The 24,391-nt window shown below is 41.1% G+C and overlaps 1 protein-coding gene across 3 annotated transcripts in view; it reads right to left on the reverse strand.

Annotated features, from left to right (window-relative positions):
* Positions 1 to 1,416: 1,416 nt before the first annotated feature.
* Slc16a12 (solute carrier family 16 member 12) overlaps positions 1,417 to 24,391 on the reverse strand; it is a 69,143-nt gene continuing 46,168 nt past the window's right edge. For all 3 annotated transcript variants that reach the window (XM_050158838.1, XM_050158853.1, XM_050158847.1), the window contains 6 exons: positions 20,130 to 20,377; positions 13,755 to 13,858; positions 10,247 to 10,390; positions 8,019 to 8,598; positions 5,699 to 5,958; positions 1,417 to 3,939 (listed from right to left, as the gene is read on the reverse strand). In XM_050158838.1, coding sequence (XP_050014795.1) covers positions 3,677 to 3,939; positions 5,699 to 5,958; positions 8,019 to 8,598; positions 10,247 to 10,390; positions 13,755 to 13,858; positions 20,130 to 20,239 — 1,461 coding nt within the window. In that variant the 5' untranslated portion in view covers positions 20,240 to 20,377 and the 3' untranslated portion in view covers positions 1,417 to 3,676. The remainder of the gene's footprint in view (positions 3,940 to 5,698; positions 5,959 to 8,018; positions 8,599 to 10,246; positions 10,391 to 13,754; positions 13,859 to 20,129; positions 20,378 to 24,391) is intronic.

The raw sequence follows: 24,391 nt of genomic DNA on the forward strand, positions 1-24,391 counted from the left end.
CTCCGTACAACGTAGAGAATTCAAATGCATCCCCTAAAAACATTTTCCCAGACACCTTTGTGGCTCTTTTGGTAGAATATTTGCCGTGTGGCTCTGGTTCCGCTGTAACCCTAAGTTGTGACACAAAGTGGTTGTCCCACGTGGTTTTCCCCACGTCCAGCCTCTTCTGCAAGAAAGAGAGGTGAAGGAAAACTTCCCCTGTGATTCAGGCTCCAAGCCACAGGAAGAACAGGGCCGGGCTTGCTTTGTAAACAATGTGGCTGGTTTAAGTGGCCCAGTACTTCACGCCTGGATCTTCTTTCTAGCACCGAGCAAGCTGTCGTGCCAAGTTCACATGTGATGGTAGCATGTTAACATGTTCAACTCATGTCATCAGAGCCAGGCCATTAGAGACAGTAATGGATGTGCAGGCCAAGTCCATTTTATCATTCTTTTTAACCTTTGGATATGTCTAGAAAGTTCAGTCGTAAAATGTTTTCCCTTACAGATAGTCTTTCTGCTGTGGTCTAACATTTCCTCACTACTTCCATCAAATGACTTCCCTGTTCTAACGAGAGACAGGGAATTTCCCAGCCACCTGTCACTGATAGCTGCTTAATTAGCAAACGTTTGGTGGAGTTTAACAAGACTTAAGAACTCTCAAGTGTGGGGACTCAGTTTACCTACTCTGAATCCACACTATTTCCCTTCCATAAACAATCTCCAAACTGTGCTCCTCAGGACCAGAAAGAGAATGCCCAGTAGACTGTCATGGAGCAGGCTACATAGTGAGGGGACCTGGGGGGTACAATTGGCTTCCTCCCCCATCACCGTCCACCAACCCCAAAATTCTTCCAAAGAGAAGCCTGCATTAATCAACAGTAAACTAAGCCACTTTGCTGGAGGTAGTAGTAGGTGTGTGTGTATGTGTGTGTGTGTGTGTGTGTGCTTAGGTGTGTGTGTTTAAAAAAAAAAAAACACAAAGCAAAATCCCTCTTGGGGAACTCTTAGACATTGCTATCTAATCCTTTATAATGATTCAGAGGACTGATGCATAATCCAGTATAGGATCTGGTTTGGCACCACCTTTTGAATCCATGTAAAAATGACATAAACGGTCACAATGAGAAGGAGCAGGCTCCAGCATCAGGCGGTATCAGGTAGCATCCCTTCTCGAAGTGTAGAAGCTGCTGATCTGTGAGACCTGGTACCTCAGTTTCCACATCTGGAAGATGATGGGAGCTTACGTTAACATAGGGATTAAGTTGGAGGGCAGATAGGAAGTGCTTATCATTATATATAGTGTTCTAGAACGACTCAATGAAGGATTTGGGATTTTATGAATCACATTAGAAATGTCTTAATATGATCTGGATAGGCCTGCTCCCCAATCTGTCCAAATCCCATGTCTAAGGAAAAGAAATTGTTCCAAACATGTGTCTATAAATCTGCTTTATTTTTGCCTTTAAACTAGGAAAACATTAGCCTCTATAGATCCACTTGTAAAATATTAATTTAAACAGAGGAAGAAATGGCACATTGAAAAGGTAGATCATTTCTTCTGTTTTTCTACTTAGTCAGCTCCTAAATAGAACTTACAGTTGGAGAAAAAACTGTATTTAAGGCATAGAATCGTTCCTCTACAGTTTTATTCTTGATTTCCATAAAAATGTCCCATTCCCATGAATTCCTTACAATTTGGAACTGTTCCAAATTTTTCCATGAAGAAAAAAAAAGCCAAGTAGAAATTTTTATGGGTCCCAACGGTAAACTCTAAGATCTACATTTCTTCTTGCTGGTTCTTCAAAATATGTTGCCCCCAGAAAGTTAGAATGCAAATTTATTGCATGTATAACGTGAAAAGATCTGAAATGTTTTAATATAAAATATTAAAAACTTTGATTGTTATCTTAATCTTTCATAAACATAATAGAGAAATTTTATTATAGAATCACATAAACAAAATTTACTATAATCAATGCTTTGAAGACACAAATAAGAGCACTTACGTTTTTTAAAGAAATCATTTTTAAAGTGACAAAAAAGATGTCATTTAAGGTAAAGTGCTATTTCAAAACAAGTACTTCATTTCAACTTTCAATTTTTGAAGATATACCCAAAATATTCTTAGAATTGCACATGACACAGTGGATAGATTCAAAACTAAAGACACAGGATGAGTAAAAACAGAACATTCACACTCCCTGTGAAAAGCTACAATGGAGGAATATCATTTTCCCCATCAAATCAAGCTGATATCCCAACATGAAAGCAATGTAGCAATACAAACACTCCAATTCAAACAAGGTCTCAGCCATCCTCAGACTTTCCTCAATGCTTTGTTATTTCTCCCAGCACCATGTCTGGCAAAAAAAAAAAAAAAAAAAGCCACTCTGAGGCCTCTGGGGGACAGTAGGTTAAATGGCCTTTGAGATCAAAATGTTTCCTCATAACTTGGATTTAAATTCTTAACTAGTTAAGACGTCCCTTTTAATTGCATTACTTGACTTCTTTGCAGATGTAACATGATTGGGGATTCGGGACTCTTAATTCTATGGATTTGAAACAGCTGGAGATAAACTGCCCCCCCCCTCTTTTTTCTCCATATCCTCTTCTCCAATCTGAAAATTCAGAAGCGATTGCAAGTCACAGAAAGCTTGGGTTTTTGAGAATGAACAGACAGTTTATAGTCACGTTTATAATTTTGATCCGAAAATGAGCGGGGTGAGCACGGAATCCCAGTTTTAAAACCTCACTATGATAAGAAAAACCCCAAGTCTTCTTTTGGACAATGAAGAATCTAATGACCGGTTTGCGAAGAAAACTCCCACCAGGCACCCTGCTGACCTAAGAATCCAACTACTGCTCAACTGGAGTAGCGCCAACATTCCTCTATCCCTAATAGGAATGTGTCTGCAGTTCAAATGCAAGGTGGGGACTCCTGGGGTGTTACGCACATTTCAGAAAGGATGGAGAAGTTGCTCCATCACGCACTCAACGAGTTGTGTTAAATTTAGAGTATTATGTGGCAGTGACAGGTGAGTGGCAGGGACAGTCTGAGCGTCGAGCTTCCTGTTTCGGTTAGAAACACTGCCTGCCACCCTTTAAAGGCCATTCCAACCATGGTGTTTCATGATTATGTGGACGCTCAAAGGGATGCCTACCCACTGGAAGAGGGGAGGGTTGATTGGGGACCTAATAAAAGACAAGCTGATGTATATTAACCATTGCCTTTCAAAGAGTCTCAAATACCCCTTGCTACTCTCTATAAAAATTGGGGCACTCCACCCAAAGCCTGCTCTGCATCTTCACTCTGTGCCAGCACACCCAGTGTGTCCTTAACGAGAAGAAAGAGAGAGACAGGGTCTTTCTGATGACAAAACAGAGCCCAGTGGCCTCTGCTTTGGTTGTGCTTTGGAGTTACCCTTAAATACAGTGAATTCCATCAACTATGCCCTGACCTCCTCCATGGAGCTAAGTTTTACAATGAGAACAGATCCTGAATGAGAAAACTCTAGGCTACTCCAGATTTCTTGGTTGTTGGTTATTTCCCCCTTATAAATATGTTAGCAAAACAGTATTCATAATTTTCTTGGGAGGTGATACTCTGTCAAAATAAAACACTTCCAAAATGTGAACAATCCGGCGGCCTCAGGTCCATTATCCTTGAAGATTCCCAGGGATAAGGCCACACTGGTCACGTGAGGTTGCATCCTGGCACAGCTGTAGCCGTGGATTCCTCGTCTTTCTTATCCAGCTCCCTTGCTACCGAGTAGGCCACTGAGCCATTGGTCCATAGCGGCAGCTTGGGATTTGATTCTTTGGCCAGGAACCGCAGCTGTGTTCTCTTCATCCTCTTGACAATCCTCGCAAAGCCAAGCAGTACGGAGCTAAACATCATGGCAAATCCGCAGAGCAGGAATGCTGCGGTATAGCTGCCCGTCGTGTCCACCAGCCATCCTGCGGCAAAGGCAAAACCGCATTGCTGAACTAAAAATTCAATTACCGGATTTACCCACACTCAAATTTAATCAGTTTGCAGGATGACCACATAGACCACAGCACACCATCATGACTGAAGGAAAAGCAGATGGCCTGAAATTACCATGCAGCGACTGGGAAATACATTCAGATTCATTAGGGTGACTCACAAAATAATTTAATAATTGCTATTAAGTGAAGGACTTAGAACAGCCCTCTGGCATACATGGACCTAATCTACATGAGAAGTAGAAAAAGACAAGATCTCTGAGTAAACTGGGAGCATGGGGACCATGGGAAAGGGTTGAAGAGGAGGGGAGAGGCAGGAAGGGGAGCAGAGAAAAATGTAGATCTCAGTAAAATCAATTAAAAAGAATACTTCTATATTTACAGAAAAAAGAATAGCTCTCTATACTCAGTCATCACACAATAAATATTAGTGATTATTAAACTCATGAAATCTGGTAGAAAAGATTCAAATTTAAATTTTATCACTTGTAACTTTAAACATCATTTAAATTATTAAAGTTGGATCATTTACATAGGGGGTTGAGTGGACATGCAAAATGCTAGTAGAATTCCCAGACCCCACACACTATTTTAAGTAACCTAACAGGCTTCAACTCAGTACCCAGTTGTCAATGGAAGTCTAACTTCACTCATTTCCCACTCAAATATAAGGACTTCGGGCCATTGCTTCTTGGCCTTTTGGCTAAGGTAGAATGTGGCGGTGTGTATTGCTTTAAGTGCACACACCTGAAGCCCCACATCCACAACCACAGATTGGTTTTTAATTGTGTTGCTGTTGTAGCTTATCAATCCCAATATCTATGCCAGCCAGAAAATTTGAGGACAGCCATGGCGTATGATGAGAAAAATATGAGTCACAAACATCAGAGAATCAGAGGGGTGAAGCTGTACTTTGCCAGGCAGCTACTTTGTAATTGACAAGGGGCATCTTTAAGTTGTTCCTCAAAATATCATTCGTGTGCCAGCAATCCACCAGAAAAGACCACAGCTTCTCTTTTTGCCTATTTCAAACCCAGCAGTCCAAAGGGTGTGTAAAGATTAATTCACAGTCTACAAAGTTCCCCTGCATACATTTCTGCTATGGTCTGATTCATGTGTGGATTTCCATAGGAGCAAAGTCAATAGACACTCATCAGCTTCCTCCCGTTGCATTTAAATGGGATCTTAATTTCCTGTCATGAATCTCTAGCTCACAATTTCTAAAATATACTTTCATCGGTTTGCACAGTAACTTCCATGTCACCAACACTTAGCACATACAAATGATAAAGAATGCAGAACCCTGTCCTCCGCTCTCAGAACCACACCATCACGCTACTGTCTATCCTTTTGGCCTCACCACCGACTGCTCCATTTGGGAAGCAGAAGTTCCTTCTAGATGTGTCTGGATTCCTTAGAATTGGAACAAATTGAAACAAGTTCTTTTACTTCTACTATTACTGGACTAAGACCCCGATGTGGGGACTTTCTCTTTCCAGGCAAGCCACCATCGTTACTTGGTTGGGACAAGATTATAAACGAATAATGTAGGCAGGGCTGCGCCTCTTTGGTGGCTCCTGCATTCCCGTTATCTTTGTCTCTCACTCTTCTCTAACTCACGCGAGATAAGCTTTTCCGAGCCTGTGGGGTAGGAGTGGTGTTCATTAGAGTGTGTTCACTTCTTCCACGTCACTATGATGACAGTGCCTAGCACGTCTTTAATGCTTACCTGCGATGGGTGGGCTCACCAAGTATGGCACCGCATGAAGGAAGTAGACCACGCCAAGCGCTGATGACAAAGAGGTGGTCCCCACTATCTCTGCAGTCACTACTGGGATCAAGGTAACGTAGGCTCCATCAAAGTAGCCAAAAGTACAAGAGAAAGGCACAAGAAGGGGAAAACTTTGAAGCAATGGGAGACACAGATAGCACAGCCCATCTAGTGCCACGGCAAAGAGGTAGCAAACATACCGGTAATTCTTCAAACACCTGCGGACGGGAAGAACAATGATGAGAACTCACGGGTTCCGTAAAAGAGATTTTGAAGCAAGCCATGAAGCGGTAAGCACTGCAGCTGCTTACCCAGGTCCCTTCCTATTTGTGCTATCTTCCAGCTTCTCTTTTAAGTGATCAAATTTTTAAGTGTGTGTGTAGGGGAGGTACATATGTGAGCATGAGCATCGGTTCCCATGGAGGCCAGAAGAGGGTGTGGTATTCCCTGGAGCTGGAGTTACAGGTGGCTGGGAACTGCTCAGTGTGGGTATTAGGAACTGTCCTCCAGTGTTCCAAAAAAAAGTACCAAGTGTTCTTTATGGCTAGGCCATCTCCCCAGCCCCTGCTATTCCCTAATTGTTCTACTGGCAAATGCAAATAAATTGATGTCTGTAGGAAGCATAGTGTGGTGATTCTCTGAAATTAGATGGGTATGAGATTGTCGCTTCACTGTGTAACTCTAATCTAAAATTCTTTCACCAGAAACTGAGGCTATCTGCTTCAATATCTATAAAGATGGTTGTGAAATAACACACAGCATGTCATGAGGCGACAATTTTCTAGGCAGCTACCATATTGAGTGCTTTGAGATGTGGGAGCCATCGGTATGGAACACATGGCAAATGCCCAATAACTCAGCTGGTCACACGGCCGAGACTGGAACATGGTGATGGCCTGACTGAAGACTAAGTCCCATCTGCAGACTCCCCAGAGGTACTTCTACTCCATTCCTCTCTGCGACCCATCCCCTCCATGATTCCAGTTATTTGAAAAACTGTACAAATGTCAGCTCTGGCCATTTGCAAATGCTCCCTCTCAGTATCCTCCAAATATTACACTGACTTGTTGGACAGAAGGAGAGGCTCGAGAGTCTGAGCACTATGTGATTTTTCCCTGGGTCATGGGGTTAGCAAGAGACAGAGCTGGCATGAGAACTTAGGTCTTGTGCCTAGCCGTGCCTCCTTCAGTTTACATGTCGCTTCTGTCTGAGTCATCACTGTGCCTGGGACATCGCCCTCCTTCCTTCCTTTGTCCTTAATTTAAACTGTGGAAGTACTGGGGAGTGGCTCGGTGAGTTTGTTCAGCACAGGAGGTACTAGTTTTATCACCAGCAAAGCACAAAACAAAACAAGTAGAATCCATCCTAAATATCACATTTATAATGCTAGAGAGCGACAGTCACATCCTGATTAACTAAAGCATAATTTGTGCAAAGTCATGATTTTCTCTTCAGTCATAACTCAAATGTAAAATTCCTCATCCAGGGCACCATTAGAAGTTTGCAGTCTTCAATCCAAACTGGCTGTAGATTTCCTATAAATTCAGTCTCTAAGTTTACAACATCATGAAAGTATTCTTTTCCCACGTTCAGATCTATATGTGTGGCTAAAGACAATATTTATGTGTAGTATTGTACCTGAGCCTCCCACTTGGACTAGATTCAGATCCCCTTTCTGCTACTAGATAATCCCTGAGATGATTCAAAGCAAGTTAAAACCACGGCAGCCAACCAGCAGTAGTCTCTGTGGAGGACTAATTTGCCTCGGCTGGAATTAAAACTGTCATCGGAACTTTCGGTTGTCCTCACCCTGTGCAGTTCAGACAGACTCATCAACCTAAACAGTCTTGAACAAGGGTGGATAAATTAGGGTCACATCTAGTTTGCTGTTTATGTAACTTACACTCCCCCCATTTTAAATGGTTGGAAAGAGAAAAACAAACAAACGATATTTGGTGAAATATAAAAATTTCAAGAAACTGACATTTAAATCTGCATTGATGCTCCTGGACACACAACTGTTTTGGGGCTTTGATAGCATTCCTGCGGAGTCATGACAAAGATGATGTGACCTACAAAGCCAAACAATGTTTACTCTATGTCCTTTTACATAAAAAAAGTTTGCCAAAATCTAATCTATAGGAATCAGCAAGAAAGCCATCTTCAAATATCAAAATCACCCCTCAAAGGTAGGTGTGAAGGTCATGGGAAACTTGGGCCTTGAAGTCCCCTAGTAGAAACCAGTTGTGTTTTCATAGATTTTTCTTTTTAATTTTACCTTCTGTCAGTAAGCCATCCAAATGTGATGTTGCCAACAATATCTATCACCCCGAGTATGGACATAAGGAAGGCCGCTTGCTGTTGGCTCACTCCGACACTCAAAGCGTAAGGCACCAAGTACACAAAGAGAGGGCTGCAGCCGTAAGCCATGAACAGAACGGAGACGGCTAGCACGACGAAGTCCGACATCAGTAAAAAACCGTATTCCTGCTGCAAAGAGCAGCAGAGGCAGGTCCGTCCCCATTCTTTGGTCAAAGGTGAATAGGGAGACGCCTGTTTACAGTTTTCGCTCTGCGTTCCGGGGTCACGATTCTTCTCTGGATTCGAATGGTCCTCTCTAAGAGTAATGGGACGCATCAAAGCGCCGCAGACACAGAGATTCAAAACGAACCCTCCAAGAATGAGCAGGGCTCCTCGCCAGGAAAACTGTTCGATAAGGAGTTGAACGACAGGAGCCAGGATGAAGGTGCCAATGCCACTGCCTGACATAGCAATCCCGTAAGCCAGGGCTTTCCGCCTGCTGAAATACTTGCCAACCATGGCAATAGCCGGAGAGTAACAAAGTGCAAATCCAAGACCTGGGAGACAGAGAAGGCCGCCGTGAGTGCTGGTTCGCCATGAGCGGCCGCGGGGGGTGGGGGGGTGACGGTCTTGGAACAGGATGGCTGGGATCGAAGAGAATCTGCTCTTCCAGGACATCCCTTTAAAGCTGTTTGTATACCCAGCTGAGAAATTAGTCTTCCTGTCAGCCATCCATAACTAGCAAAATACACGACCTAACGTGGCATTCTTCTTAGGAAGAATACGCTAAAAGAAATGATTTCTCAAAGTAAAGAAAATACAGAACTTGAAAAAAAAAGCACTATTCAAGGTAAACTGGAATTTAGCAAAATCTAGAAAATGCTAAACCAAGAAACTGATTCCTCCCTCCTTTCCTTTCCTATGCCCTCTCTGCCTTCCTCCCCTGCCTGTCTTTGTAGGTTATGTTAGCTGAATGATTGCCTCAACTCTTTGCTACCCGAGGAGACACTTTGACATCTGTGTCACTCTGGATTTGTACAGAAACAGGACATGAAGTCACATAATAATTTCACTTAGGTGGAATACATCATAGAATAGGAAACATTACACAGGAATATGGAGCTGGGAAATAGACCTCATGGTTTTCAGAAAAATGCCAATAGTCCCAAAGGCTTCTAAAAGCTTTCTGGCTTCTATTACTTTAGTCTAACTTAAACAATCTACAGGGCTTCAAGCCTAGGTTTTGGAACACGTAGGTAATTTGCCTCCACACATCTAAGATAGCTGTGAGGTAACAGAGCACATCCGAAGGCTGTTGGTGCCAGAGAAGAGAACGAGAACCGCTCCCAGCTCCCATTCTCATGGTTAGCAGATGGGTGGGTTTCCAGTGGGACTTGTAGCACTAAAACCAGACCAGTTCCTAGCAAAATTAGCAGTCAGGCCCTTTGAGTTACTCTGTATATGTACCTTCCTTAGCGACAGATCCATATGTACAGCCTCCCTATGAGCTTGCATCCACTACCGACCTAATTCATGCTACACTCATAGCGTAGTACCCAGACAGGAGTGGGTACCACTTTCCATGCCTGTATCAGTGATGAACAGAATCCCACCTTTGTCCTTCCAGTCAACTTCATTAAGACCCTATGTGGTCCCCTTAAAGTATTGCTTGTGGGATGTACATGTTCATCTCATTTCATAAAATCCATTATGATTTCCTAAAGTGATGTTTCTATATCACTGAGAGAATGTGAAATAGGAGGATATCTGTGGCAACGTGCTATAGTTTCTAAATTGAAATTCCCACTTATTGGATAATAATACTCATAATAAAGCCAGGACCACTCAGGCTGAACACAGTGTTTAGAGTCTTAGCAAAGGCAGTTGGAGAATGACTATTGTGGACAATCTATACTGTGCTGAGTCATTAATCATTTCTTCTGAGTACAGAACGTCAGGCATATATAATACCAGAAGGAAACACTATTTTTCACCACGTGACTAAATTAACATGGCGAAGCATGCTCACTAGCGCAGTGGAACCACAGTTCCGACTCTGTGTAACTGCTGCATCAGGAGCCATTAGCTAAGTCAACTGCATTATGCATCTAACAAAATGAATATATTCTCTACGTCTGCTTTCTTTATGTGCTTGACAACACCTGGACAAGGTGTGTCCAGGCATGAGGAAGAAAGTGTACTCACCTGTAAGAACTCCCAGGGTGAGGTAGAGATGCTCCAGGCTGGTGGCAAATGAGCCCAGGATGAAACCAGTAGATGCCAGCAGGCCCCCCAGCATGATTCCCACTTGGCAGGATAAGTGGTTACTGACAACACTTCCCAGTGGAGCTTCGAAAGCAACAAACAGGTCAGTAGAAACGCTTTGGGGGACCTTGAAAGTGCTACGGGTTTTGGAGCTTTGGAAACGGATGCCCATGGAGAAGCGACCCATTGGAGGCTACACAACCAGGAGCAGGGCAAGGACAGAGATGAGATACCCTGACTTAGATTCCCTATTTATCCTTAGCATCATTCTCTGCAGTCATACTCCCAAAGTAGAGGGTGGCTTTTTGTTTGTATTTATTTACATTTATTACATTTTCGTTTATTTATAATGTTTTTATTTATTTGTATTTATTTACTTTTACGTGCATGAACGTTTGCCTGCATGTATGCCTATACAACATCCTGGTGCCAGTTGGGGTCAAAAGAGGTTGCCAGATCCCCTAGCACTGGATTTACAGAGGGTTGCAAGCTGACGTGGGTTGCTAGAAATGAAACCCATGTCCTCTATAAGAATATCAAGTGCTCTTAACTGCTGAGATATCTCTTCAGACAGAAGATGGTTTTTTTTTTGTTTTGCTTGTTTTGTTTTTTTAACAAAAGAATCAATTCTTTATTTAAATTGCATGTCACTTGCTCAAGGATTTTATATGCCATATTGCGCCGTATTGCTTTTACAATGTAACAGAAATGATGACAGCTACTTGTTGCTTTGTTGTGGAATATTTGTTTACCCTGTGTGAAGATGTGTCTCTGTGATTGGTTTAATAAAAAGCTGAATGGCCAAGAGTTAGGCAGGAGAGATTGGGCAGGACCTCTGAGCAGAGAGAAGTTCAGGGGTAGAATCTAGAGCAGTAGGAGATGCCAGCAAGACACTGAAGTTGGACATATGGCCCAGAGGAGAGTTAAGAATGTAGATTAATAAAACAGGCTATTTAAGTTATAGCAGTTAGTGGGGGAGAAAGCCCAAGATAAGGCCAAGCTTTTATAATTAATAATAAATCTGTGTCATTACTGGGGAGCTGGTAGTCCTGACAAGAAAGTACTACTACAATGAGTGAATTTTATTTTGAAGGAGAAAAAAAAATCATGGTCTTACCAGTATCCCTAAAACTTCCAGAAGAGCTGAGTCCCTAAATATCTGTTTCATATGCACAGTTTTGGACCAATCAAGTTAAAACTGGAGACCCACTCATGACACACTCTGTTACCAGCCAGCGTCTCCTACAAGTTAAAGCTGTGGCTGTTAGGTTATTTAACCCTGGGAGAATGGGAATGAGCAAATCTCTGGGGACTATGTTGAATCTCAGGGGTGCTGCTGCTACTGTGGTTACCAGACAGTGAAAACACATATTTTTGTCATAATCTAAACCAACCAGACTTGATGAGGACGTTACACCAGCTTCAACAAGGAAGGTTCATCACATTTATTCAGGGTCTGTCTCAGGGCAACCGTGTAGTCTCTTGTTCATGCTCTGAATTCTCATAGTGTACAAGTGGTGAGCCGGTAGACGCGTGTAAAAAAGCACAGCAAGACTCACTATCTTTCACAGAACATAAATGCACTCTTTTACCCTGTCCAGAGCCTACGCTGTCATAGTGACCACACTGTTTTTGCTCTGTGGAGAATCACAAATATTCTCCAAAAGATAACAGGGAGGGAAATGAGTCATTCATATCCTCTGAAGCCTGCTGATGTGAACGTTGTGGCTAACAAGATGGCCCTGAAAATCCAGTGCTAGCTCAAGGAGGGGGAACTACACACAGAACACAAATATACAATTTTTTTTAAATACTTTTAAGTTGAAAAAGTAAACAAGTGTTTTCAAAATTTTTCAGTCTACCCTAGACCAGAAGTATACTTCAATACAATTCCACTGATTCTTAAACCTAGACAGTTAAAAATAAATGTGCTATTTTGATTAATTAAAAATATTAAAAATGGGCCGGGCGATGGTGGTGCACGCCTTTAATCCCAGCACTTGGGAGGCAGAGGCAGGTGGATCTCTGTGAGTTCGAGACCAGCCTGGTCTACAGAGCTAGTTCCAGGACAGGCTCTAAAACCACAGAGAAACCCTGTCTCGAAAAACAAAAACAAAAAAAAATTATTAAAAATGAAGAAAAATATAACAAAAATTAATTTATCAGAAATAAGTACATAGGACTTGGTACTTAGAATGGAGTCAGATGAATTTATCATGATGTATTGATCAGTATAGTACTTACCTTTTGCCACTGAAACATAAAAATTTTAGATTTATTTATTTTATATTTCGTGTATGGCTGTTTTGCCTATGTGTTTATATGTACACCACATCTGATTCCACAAAGGTCAGAAGAAGGTATCAGATGCCCTGGGAATGGAGGAACAAATGGTTGTTGGCTGCCATGTGGGTCCTAGGAATTGAACTTGGGTCTTCTGCAAGAGCAGCAAGTGCTCTAACCACTGAGCAATCTTTCCAACCCCAGATAAAAGTTTTTTAAGAAACAACAATTTCTAATGCATCTTAGGATTTATTGTAATGAAAGGATAGAGTGGGTCCCGGCTAGAAATGGATTGTTCCAATTTAATGTAACCTTAGAAATTCACTAGCAAACAAAGCTAGGAACTTTGGCTCAAAATTTATAAAAATAGAAGTTTAGCATCCTCTACTACAGATGCAATGTTAGTTCCCATGAGTTTCTGGAACACCATCCATGTCCTAGAGAAGACATTTAAGGCTTTATAGATGAAGTTATGACCACAGGGAGTATGCTTAGCTCTTGATCACACACTCCTACCCTTCTGCAATATTTCTCTTATTCATGAAAAGATGAAATCTGTGATTTAAATTTGAAACCCTCTGAGAAAGATTCAGAAAGAAAGCCAAGACTTGAGAGAGGATCCAACACTGTTGGCACTCATTTAAGGAGACCATATAGAATGGTTCATGGACCATCTAAGGCCAAACCACCTTGAAAGCACCTGATCCCATTGAATCTTAGAAGCTAAGCAAGGTTGGTCCCTGTTATTATCTGGATGGGAGAAACGGCTTATTGTCCTGTCTGATGTATGCGTGCGTGACTGGAGAATGAGAAGGCCATCAAATTTGGAAGACATAAGCCGTGTACATTCTGCCCATGTTTGTAATCCAGATAAACACAAGCTCTATGACACTCAGATCCAGGTTAACCAAATGATTTGCGTCTTTCTCAATGTATTGATAAACTCCTCCATCTGGCATTAGGTAAGACCATCAGTTCCCAAAGCAAATCTTGTTAGGTTCAGCTGAAGATGAGATTGATCCTCTTGTTTTTCAGTCTTAACTAGTAAGTCCTTCCACTTAGGAAACTAAAAGTGAAAACAGTGTCACTTGACTCTGTCAGAAGCCATTGTCATGTTCAGTTCCACAGTACCCAGGAGTTGTCAGCCCTGGTAAACAATACTCACCACAGAGCATTGTCACACAGTCCACAATGGAATGGATCCACGCTGTTTGAGAATAATCCTGAGCAAAGTACGTCTGAAACTCCACAAAGAAAATGGAAATACATCTGAAAAAGAATGCAGGCATTTTATACCAAAGAAAAATGAAGATGGAATTGAATCAGAACCTAAAATTGTTTCTCAATTTGCTGCTGCAGTTTCAAAGGGTTTAGCTACACAGCTATGATCAGTAGGAAACCAGGAGTTGACCATTGGGGCCATTCTGAGGAACCAGAAAACAAGTGTTCCATCACCAGGGAGACTGCTGAAACCATGGAGATAAGAAGATCACTCACTGCTCTAACAAGGTATTATGGAAAAAAAGAAAATATGTTAAGAACATGTCAAATATATAAGTGTATTGTCAAGTATTATTAATAATATTTTCAAATGTAAAAGAATCTAAAAGTTACAGAACAGTTCATGGTGCAAGAACTTATTTTTAAGGCAAAAAAAAAACACCAAGTTTAGATCCCCAGAACCCATAGATAGATAAACCAGGTGTGGCATAATCTGCCTATAATGTCAGCTCTAAAGATATGGAGTCAGGCATATCCCAGGGTTCTTTATGTATGAGTACATGCTTGTGTACACACATATGTGAACATCTGCATAAATACACATATATACACATAAAGATTAGATAGATGATAGATAGATAGATAGATAGATAGATAGATAGATAGATAGGAAAAGAATGAAGAGAGATTGATATGCAAATATAAGAAACTAGGGGTTTCAGGTCTATTAAGGATTTCCACTGATCTGATGAAAATCAAACTCCTTTGCATGTACCAGCTATAAAACAAGAGTTATACAGTTTCAGTGATTCTACATAAAAGTCAGTATTCACATTTGTGTTTGAAGTACATTCCTATTTTTCTTGGCTAGAGAGCACTAAATGCCAAAAAAAGAGCATGAAAATTTGAGTGACTACTCAAGGAAAAGAAGTATTCTCCCATTATGGCTTTGCGATTCTTTCCCTGCATTTTTATTTTGTGTTGGGCTCTTTAATTAGTTTGCCAATTCTGGTGGCAGAAAAGAGACATGAGAGTATTATAAGGAGCTAAATAATTAGCCCAGAGACAATGGCATGGAATCTGGCATCTGTGTTATATAACAGAGGTCAACACCTGGAGAAGGGAAGGAAAGAATATAGGATTAGCACAGAGAGGTCAAACTACTATATAACCTAAGGAATCTTCATCTAGATCCAAAGGATATCCCAGTATCTTTCCACCAATCATCGGACATGAGGGCCCCTAGAAGACATGCTGCTTCCTACAGGTGCCAGAGAGGGAGTGCTCTGACAGCTACAGCTTCTGTATATGTCCTGTTCAACAGAGGCTACGCTAATGCGACATCTGTGTGCTCACCACGGCCCTGTGCTGCTCCACACTGAAGGCTAGCAGAGTTGCTTCAGCCAAAGGATGTGAAAAGTAGTTCTCCACCCATTGATTTGAGAATCCATACAGCACTTGTAACAAATCCGTTGTGAAGTCAGTAATCATGTCAGAGGCTGAAGTATGAAAGGCATGTAGTCACCCTTAACAGCCCAGACAATGAGCGTAAACTACCCAGACAACTGGATGACTTTAATTTGAATTAAAATATTACAGAAAGTCTTGAAAATAAACTCAAGAGGAGACCAAGAGAGGGTAAAAGTAAGTACTAAAGAAAGATGGAAGGTAGGCAGGACACATAGGATGCAAAAAGAGGAAGAGGTTAAGGACATCAAACAGGGAAATTAGGAATAGCAGAGAGCTGGGGAGATGAGTGGGGATAACAATCACTGAAACACGTCATTCAAAGATGCAATAATGGCATTAATATCTTGTATGCTAATTTAAATGTTTTAATCAAAAACAAATTTCTATAAAATAAAACAATAACAAAAATGTTGTGATTCTTTTTACCATTCAAAAGACTTCTAGTCTGGTACTAAAATGTCTAATTACTCAGCATTCAATCTAAGTGAAGAATGATTTAACAGATACAGACTCATTAGCAAAATAGTTAAGATATTCATCACTCGGGATTCTGAATAGAACACTATTGACTTTGGAGCTGGATAAGTCCTTAAGGGATTTGTCCAGAGTGGTAGGATGCTTAACAGCATCTCCAGTTTCTGCTCCAAATGTCTCTCCAGACATTGCTATTAAGCCTTGAAAGCAAAATAAGCCTCACTGACAAGTGATCTAATCATCATGTTTTCCAACCTCTGCAGAGCATTCAAATCCCTCCTTGGGTCTCAGTCCCCCTACCGTTCATACTTGATGCCAGCACCTTTCCCCTGCACTGTAGCTCAAAGCTCCTAACTGCCGCTTTTGAATTCACACTTGGCTGCCTCTTGTACATTCTGCAAACAGTGCCAGAGTTACCTTCCTGGAACACAAACCTGATCCTGCCATTTCAAATGCTTTAGCTTGACTCATGCCATCTTGAGAGTGGGCCCTTTTTATTCGTGTTCCTTTCTGTCCACTGTCGGATACTTCATGTCAGCCACACTGAGCTTCTTTCTGCCTCTTTCAACACACTCCCTGTGTTTTATGCACTTCCATCATTTTTTCTGTTATTCTCCTCTAAGCCCCCTCTCTTAGTCTCATCAGCCAGTTACACCCCCAGGAAGTCTTCCTTGACTACTCCCTGACTACTTAAGACAGGAATCGATACTTCTCTTATGTGTCCTCTGCATACTGCACGCTTATCATGAGATATGACAACTCCATTTACATGTGTTTGTATTGTCCACTAGACATTGCTTTGTGACAGCAGAAGACATAGCTGTCTTAACGCACACTAAATCTGAAATATCTAATACATGTCACAAATCGGGTGCTTTGGAGGACAGGAGACGATGAAAAGAAGGAAGGATAAAGGAGAAGAGGGGGGTAGGAGAAGGGGGAGGAGGAGAGGAAGGGATGGAGGAAGAAGAGGGAGTCACTTGATGATAGAAAGGATGACTGGAATGTATGGAAGTGAAATGGTCCCAGAGAAAGAGAAGCGGAAGAATGACTGGTAGCTTAGCTCCAACTGGGGGTACAAGTGGGGTGAGCTAAAGCAGGCATATAAAGCATCCAAACATGCTCTAAAGGGAGAGAAGGAATTAGCAGGACCAGGTGCCAGAGGGGAGGGGCAATGTGGGAGCACAGAGTCGAGAGATGGTAAACTAAGAATTAGAAACCACAGTCCCTTCTCATCACTAAATCATTAGGGGGATCTTAGTATCAGGGTGATGTCTGTGGTGATTTTTCTTTTTGGAAAATTTTACCTTGTTTTCCACTTGTTGATTTACTGAACTGAATTAACTTGTCGCAACAGTGAAACTTTGGTCATGAAAATCAAAGGCATGAGCTTCATGTCTGGACATGTGCCTTAGTCAGAGGTAAAACGTTTAATAACTACATCCATCTCTCAAAGCACTCCAGTGATCATGATGCTCAGGAAGATGGATTATGTCACTCAAAAGGAAGAGGACCAAATCACGAATGACAAAAAATAAAAGGAAAAGAAATAATGTGGTCATCTTTCACCTCTTTCAAAAGGACAGGAATGACTGCAGAGCTCTCTAGACAGTGGAAGCTCGTGTTTTGTAAGATTTAAAAGCCAGTGGTGATCTTACAGAAATTGAATTGTAACAGGAGCATACATGCATCTGGATTTTTGTTGTTGTCTGGGACACCTGTGTGATAACAGGAGTCAGGAAAGCAAAACTCTCATTCCAGAGTCATAGCACAGGAAAACAGTTACTGAGGAAAGTTCTTGATCTCTCGGGCTCTCAATTTCCTCATCTATAAATCAAGCATTTTTGTAAGCATGACTCACAAAAGTCAGAATGATGAGTCTCACGGCATCTCTTCAGTCCTTGAGGGTTTGATACGATTTGTTCATAAAAATGTAGAAACAAAACATAGAGAGCATCATCACTGATAACCAAAACTGCTTTTTTAAAGATAATTTGACTCAACAGGTCAACATACTGACTCTCTCGATCTCATCATTGCTCTAACACTGCCCTAGCTACTACACAACTGTTGCTCATGCTTGGCTTGATAAAGGGATATCTAGGTTGATGAAGCTATCTGCTGAGTCAGCTCAAGAACTGTCCACGCTGGGGCATTATAGTCTACTAAGTCAAAATCACTGTCATGTACCATCATTAATCTTGTAATGTGAAAGAAATGACTTTATGAAAACTATTTGAAACCTAGACAACAAGCCACACATAAGAGAAGCACATTTAAGAAAAGCCCAACTTGATATGGACCCAGAAAAATCTAGGCAAAAACAAGTCTCAGACCTATGATGCTGTTTTGTTTGGAAATATAATCAAATTTTTGCTTCTCCAGTATTTACTCAAGTTGTCAGTGTATGCAGATAATTCATGCAATTGCACTTTGAATGTGATTCTTACATGGATAATGTATTTAAATAAAAAATAGTGCATATTAGTAAATAGGTGGCATCAATAAATAATAATGGCTACTTCCATGGACTGTAGAATTTTAAAATCTGAAATTTGCAAAGTACAAGTCCAGAACTGAAATAAGATTTTTAAATGACTTGGATCAAATTATAACATTGTTTGTAACAGCAGAACCCAGAAAAAATATATAAAAGCCTATTAAGAAAAATGCATTGAATAATTGTGGACACTAGCATGTGACAGAATTTTAAGCAACTGTTTTACAATGAGTTATAACCATGTTTGTCGACATGGAACAATCTCAAGAATAATTATAAGGGGGCATCAGAACCCCCTCCTTATGACCTTGTATCCAAATGACCCTGTTTATGTAAATAACACGAATGTGCATTTGTGTTAGTTAAAGGTTGTGGGAGCTTTTCGTTTTAATTTTGAGACTGAACAAAAGAAGTAAGGAAGAAAAAATATTTTATATATTTCCAATGTGTTTGAGTGCTACAATCTGAATGCAAGATATTTTGTTTTGAGATGTATTTGTTAAATAGAAAATCAAAGAGCGATTGTCCCATAGACGCTGATTTTCTATTAGGCAGATTGCCTGGCTTGCTCTCTTATTCACAACTCAGTTCTCGTGGCAGCTTCTTGGTTTGTGACATTTAGAATGCCAGGCTGGCTACATCAACACACTTTCTCCTCTGCCTTTATTCTGCTCAAGTAGTCTTCTCTTGGCCTCTGCTGTTGACCCCTGGTACTCCGCCTGGGCTGCCGGCCCACAGTCTGCCTTTCTGACTTCTGACTAAATTCTTGGCAGGTGGGGGTGGGCTGAAGAAGAGCAGGCACTGATGCAGGTTGAGACATCTTTCTCCTCTATTTCTGCCAAGTTCTTTCCACCCTTTAAGGTTTCACTCCAGGACAACTTCTTTAGAAAGCCTGCCCTGAACTTCTAGACCTGAATTTGTCTCTATAAAAATCTTAATCTAAGTCTCTATTGACCAAAGTTAATATAACTTTTTTCATGACCTACATCAGGAGCTGGGGAGCTTGTTTTTTTTTTTTTTTTTGGTAGGGTGTTAAATCCCTTGACTACCACCAAAGGTCATCAGACGTCATATAATTTTGGTCAATATGGATATTTTTATTTGTAGTTCAGTTAACTGTGCATGAGTCTACCATGAAATAGCCAACGTATCTATGATTTTAGAAGCTTCTAGTACAGAGTCATGTCTTCAATGAATATAAAATAATCATCAATGGAATTGGTTTTAAATTAATTATAACCTAAAAAGTATAACCTAAAAAAAAAAAAAAATACAAGGCTTTCAGCCTTTGGTGGTAGTCAGGGATTCGATACCGTGCCAAATAAGACAAACCACCCATTTACTGATGGTCTTCCAAACTTCTGAAGTAGGCGATCAAATAAATATATATGAACTCTGACTCAAGTTCTTTTGTAGCCCATTTTGTCTGAATCACAAGACTCACATGAGACAATGTGATTGACAGAAGAATCTTAGGATCGCCACCAAAAGCACTATGGACAGCCTTGTGAGAACACAGGTTCATCATGAAGCTTCAACTACCCAGAATGCTACAGCATAAGTCCTATATAGGAGAAGTTTGTGTGTTTCACGCTAAAAATAAGTGCACTATGGAAGGTGGAAAATATGTTTCACACACTTCTACATTTTGTAGAGATACTCATGAAAACAAATGTCTGGATTAGATTTTGCCCAACACATAAAAAACTCCTAAGTATCCTAACGTATATTAAATATTAGAGAAGAGACCAATTTCCAGGACTCTATAACACTGTATTATCATAACTTGCAAAGAAAAAGACACATGAGCAGTCAAACACACATGTGAACGACATGAGGTCATCCTTAACAAATCAAGAAGAAAGATCCACTTACCTGGTGACTGCCCTGGTGCAGATGGTAACAAGAAAACAGCCAGCAACAATCATCCAGCCCCAGCCTCCATCTGGAGGGGATGCCGAGCCAACTCTAGTTATCTTTGCCATGGTTTCAACTCTGGTTTCCTTCTCTTTCCAAGTTACTTCAGCAGTAAGTTCTGATCTTGAAAGTTTGCTACCCAGTAACTTCTAGTAGCTATTCCCAGTTGGTACAGGATGCTGCCTGGCACAGGGGTTACTGGCCATCTAAAGCAGAAACAAGGACATGCTTTTATTCTAGTACCATGCCAAAAGGTGCATTTTTTCATTTGATAAGTACTTATTAATCTCCTATTAAAATGATTACTTACAACTATGAATACTGAGACGTCGTAAAGACCATTATCTATCCTTTAAAAAAATTCTTTAAGTGTAAAAATGTTTATTTACAATCCTTGAAAAGTTACCATTCCTTCAGAAATGGTACAAAAATCCCAAGAAAGCTGACAGTAGCATATGCTATATATATACATATAGGTATGATGTAATATAAACATTAAAAAGCATTAACACAAGTAATATGAATATAGAGTACCTTAAAAAATACTATGACACACCTACAATTTAAATTCTAAGATAGATATAAATACTAGCATAACATAATATATACTTATATATCAAAGTATTATATTTATTTCTGAGATAAAAAAACAACAAAATTACAGGTGTATAGCAGTTTAAATATTGAAAGAGCCATATAATTTTTTCGTGTACAACAAGAAGTTTACTCTATCCAGACACTCCTGTACTGTTGAGAACATGCACCATCGCTGCTAAAAAGAAGGGAAAGCAGCAAGGGAGAATGACTACAGTGTGCTTGCTACAGCGATACTTGGTCCTCAGCTGAACCAAGGAAGGAGGCTAGGAAGCATTCCACAGCCCTGGCCTTTTCTATGGATGCAGACACGGGGCAAAGAAAAGTTGCATGTCACAATCATCTTTTTATTGCATTGGGCTTTACATTTTTCTCCGCTCCCCTCCCTTCCTCCCCTCTCCCCTCCTGCCCTTTCTTGTGGCCCCCAAGCTCCCAGTTTACTCAGGAGATCTTGGAAAAGACATCTTCTAAAAACCAAACACAATTGTATAAATCTGAACAAATTGAAGCAATAATCCATATTGTGTCATAGAGAAAACACGATAAACTGAGGTCTCCTGTGAGTCAAAGCTAACCTGGATGACCACGGGGCAGGGATGACCATGGCACGAGGATGACCTCAGTGCAAGAACTCTTCTCATCAGGACAAAGTAGCAACACAACACTTTCTGAGAGCATTCAGCCCCAACCCAGTTCTCCCAAAAGGCACAATTCTCAGAAAGAATGCTACTCTCCCCCTTTCACAGTGGTGAAGCTTCTCCTCAGAGGAGACTCCCAGATGCTGCAGTAGCTGAATGCATATGGCAGCGGGCATCTCTGGCAGACTTTGGATGATACAGCTAGATGCCAGCCCTGGAGATTTCAAATTTACTACCAGCATTTCGGTCAAGAAGATGTCCACACAACGCTAAGACATGACAAAGGAAATGAGAAGGAGACCCTGCAATGTTAGAATTAGGGTTACTCTTGGACACGAAACAACATTCAAGTTTCTCTCAAAACAGGTCAACCAATAGATGTGTCTTCCCAAAGAACTGCACAGGTTTCACACAGCAAAGCGAACCTCGCTGCCTGGAGACTTTGAAGTAGCCAACAGTTTCCATCATATTAACTTGAGCATCCTTGTAAATGATTAACCCATCTGATATTTGCCAAAAACAGCAGGGAAAACTTTTACTGACTCACCAGTATGTCTAAAAACTGTAAGCTAAGAAAGCACTCCCATCATGCAACTCTTCATTTTACTAACAATTCCATAATTTATTGTGTTTTTACATCAATCACTAAAACATAATCGTGAGTTGTATCTTATTCTGGCTTCAGAAAGATTTCCTCAATCAAAAACTCTGTATTAGAATGTCCTTCTAAAACTATCCTTTTGAGTACAAATTGGAATTCATTCCCAATTCACATTATCCTCATGGTGCTTGAACGAATTTAATCATTTGCAAAGAGTTGCTAACACTCTGCAATTTTGCTACAAAGCTATACACTTTGGGAGGGGTGCATCTCTTTCCTGTTACCCTGGGTGGAGTTTTCTAAAGTGACCTCTTGTATCTGTAGAAAATGCGCAAATTCACACACCAGCAGCCGGCTAAAGGAAACTGGAATCTCTGTTTGGAAAGCTCTGAACAGTCACTTTCCATTGTGTCCCTTCCCCGTGTCTCCTATCCCCAGTGTCTTCCCGTGAGCAGTATGCTTCCTCTGTAAGCTGGTGTGCAGCCATAACAGAGGAAAAAAGCTATGGTGGAAAGCTGCCAAGAGAGATCGCAATGACTGTGTCCGAGCGGCCCTCTTCAGTGGCATGACCCTGTCTGAATCCTTCCTCTCTGCCACCATTTCCTGACTTAGAAAACCAGGACACTGAACTACTGAGACCTAGTCTCTCTAATTCAGGTGGCCAGGTGTGGTCAGTCAGCTTTTTGTCTCTGTGGCAAATGAGAAAAACAAGTTTAATGAAGAAAAGTTGATGACGGTTCAAAGTTTTAGGTCACGGTCGGCTAGCTTCATTGCTTAAAAGTCAGAGCCTCCTGTGAGGCAGAACAGTATGGCAGGAAGGGGGTAGCAGAATAAAATGACTCATCTCATGTTGCCCGGGGAAGAAGGGTGGGAGAAAAGAGAAAGAGACAGAGATGCAGAGAGAGATCAAAAACACTATTGACTGGGGACCAAGCCCTACACATATAAGCCTCTCTGAAGGATACTTCATACCTGATCTGGAACCCTGAACTAAGTACATCCTTATTATTAAGTCTCCTGGTAAAGTGAGCACTGACCGTAAACTCTAATTGGCTTTAGTCTCTGTTAGCATTTATGAAATATAAAATTTGTCAGCCTGACTCCTTTTTTGAGCATTTATGAAGTATTCCGGTTACACAGGAAATATTTTTGAAATAACTCATGATTAACTGCCCTCTTTTCAATGGTCCTTTTCTATCATTGGGAATAAGCCAGAAGCATATCGACATATAGATATAAGGAATGAGAAGATAAACCCTGTCTAGAATAATTATAGCTCCAGGCAAAGAACCATGGACCATGTTTGGGGACAACTGCCACCATGGAGAAAGGCAAAGTAGCCACAGAGTTCAAGGGGTGAGATTTCTAAAGTGAGGACTGGCAAATTGCCCATATTTCTCTGAGGGCCACAGGGATGTGATGAGGTAGAGAAAGAATTACACATTATCTTAGAGGGGAGGCTGTAATGAGAAGGTCCTGTGTTTACCACCTGTGATGGGTTTACCCAGAAAGAAACGAAGCCAGCATCTCTGTGCTGTCCCTCAAATCCATGACCTGGATCTTCACCTGTATTCTCAATGGTGACACAGAGAGTAAACAGGTGACACATGTCAAGGCCATGGTAAAGTGACTCTGTGTTAAACACACTGAGTCAAATGGGAGTCATGTTTGATCCTGAATGACTCCCATAAGGAAGACAGGGAATGTGTATCTATGTTCTGGCTGGGTACAAACAAGATTCCCCCAGCAACAGATGCCGACACCTAGCCACCAGCAAGATGAATCATTTTATAATGAGGTGTGGGAGACCCAAAGGTTGCTAGGTGACCAATGATAAAACATTTCTGCCCAAGCTTGTGAGAAACAACCGGGCACCTGACAAATGCCACCTCCACCATTATTAAGACTGTACGTGTGCTGTCTCCTAAACCAGACACGCAAGGGAAGAGAGAAACAACCCTAACAAGGAGCCACGCCTTAGACAGGGATGAATAATACACCAAAGGCCACGTGTGTACAAGTAGATCAACCGCTTAAAGATGATTAAAAACTTTTAAAACTAAGAGATGATTTACATATACTAAAACACACTTCCTAAAGATTTCTTATTGATAAATGTGTACGTGTGTGTGTTGTGTGTATGAGTACAGTGCTTATGAAGGCCAGAAGAGGACATCAGATCCCCTGGAAATGGAGTTACAGGAAGATGTGACCCACCATGTGGGTGCTGGGAACAGACGCCACTTCCTCTCCAGCATCAGCTGTCAGTGCTTTTGATCTTAGCCATCCTGAGATCCACAGCTAAGCACTGGGCTAAACTGACAGAGTCCAATCAAAGCGATGAGGAGGGATTATCTGAGCAAATGGGAATCAAGATCATGACAGGA

This window comes from Alexandromys fortis, unplaced genomic scaffold (genome assembly GCF_014885135.2).
Source record: "Alexandromys fortis isolate MF-2015 unplaced genomic scaffold, M_Fortis_MF-2015_v1.1 scaffold_10, whole genome shotgun sequence".
In the NCBI taxonomy this organism is placed as follows: Eukaryota; Metazoa; Chordata; class Mammalia; order Rodentia; family Cricetidae; genus Alexandromys; species Alexandromys fortis.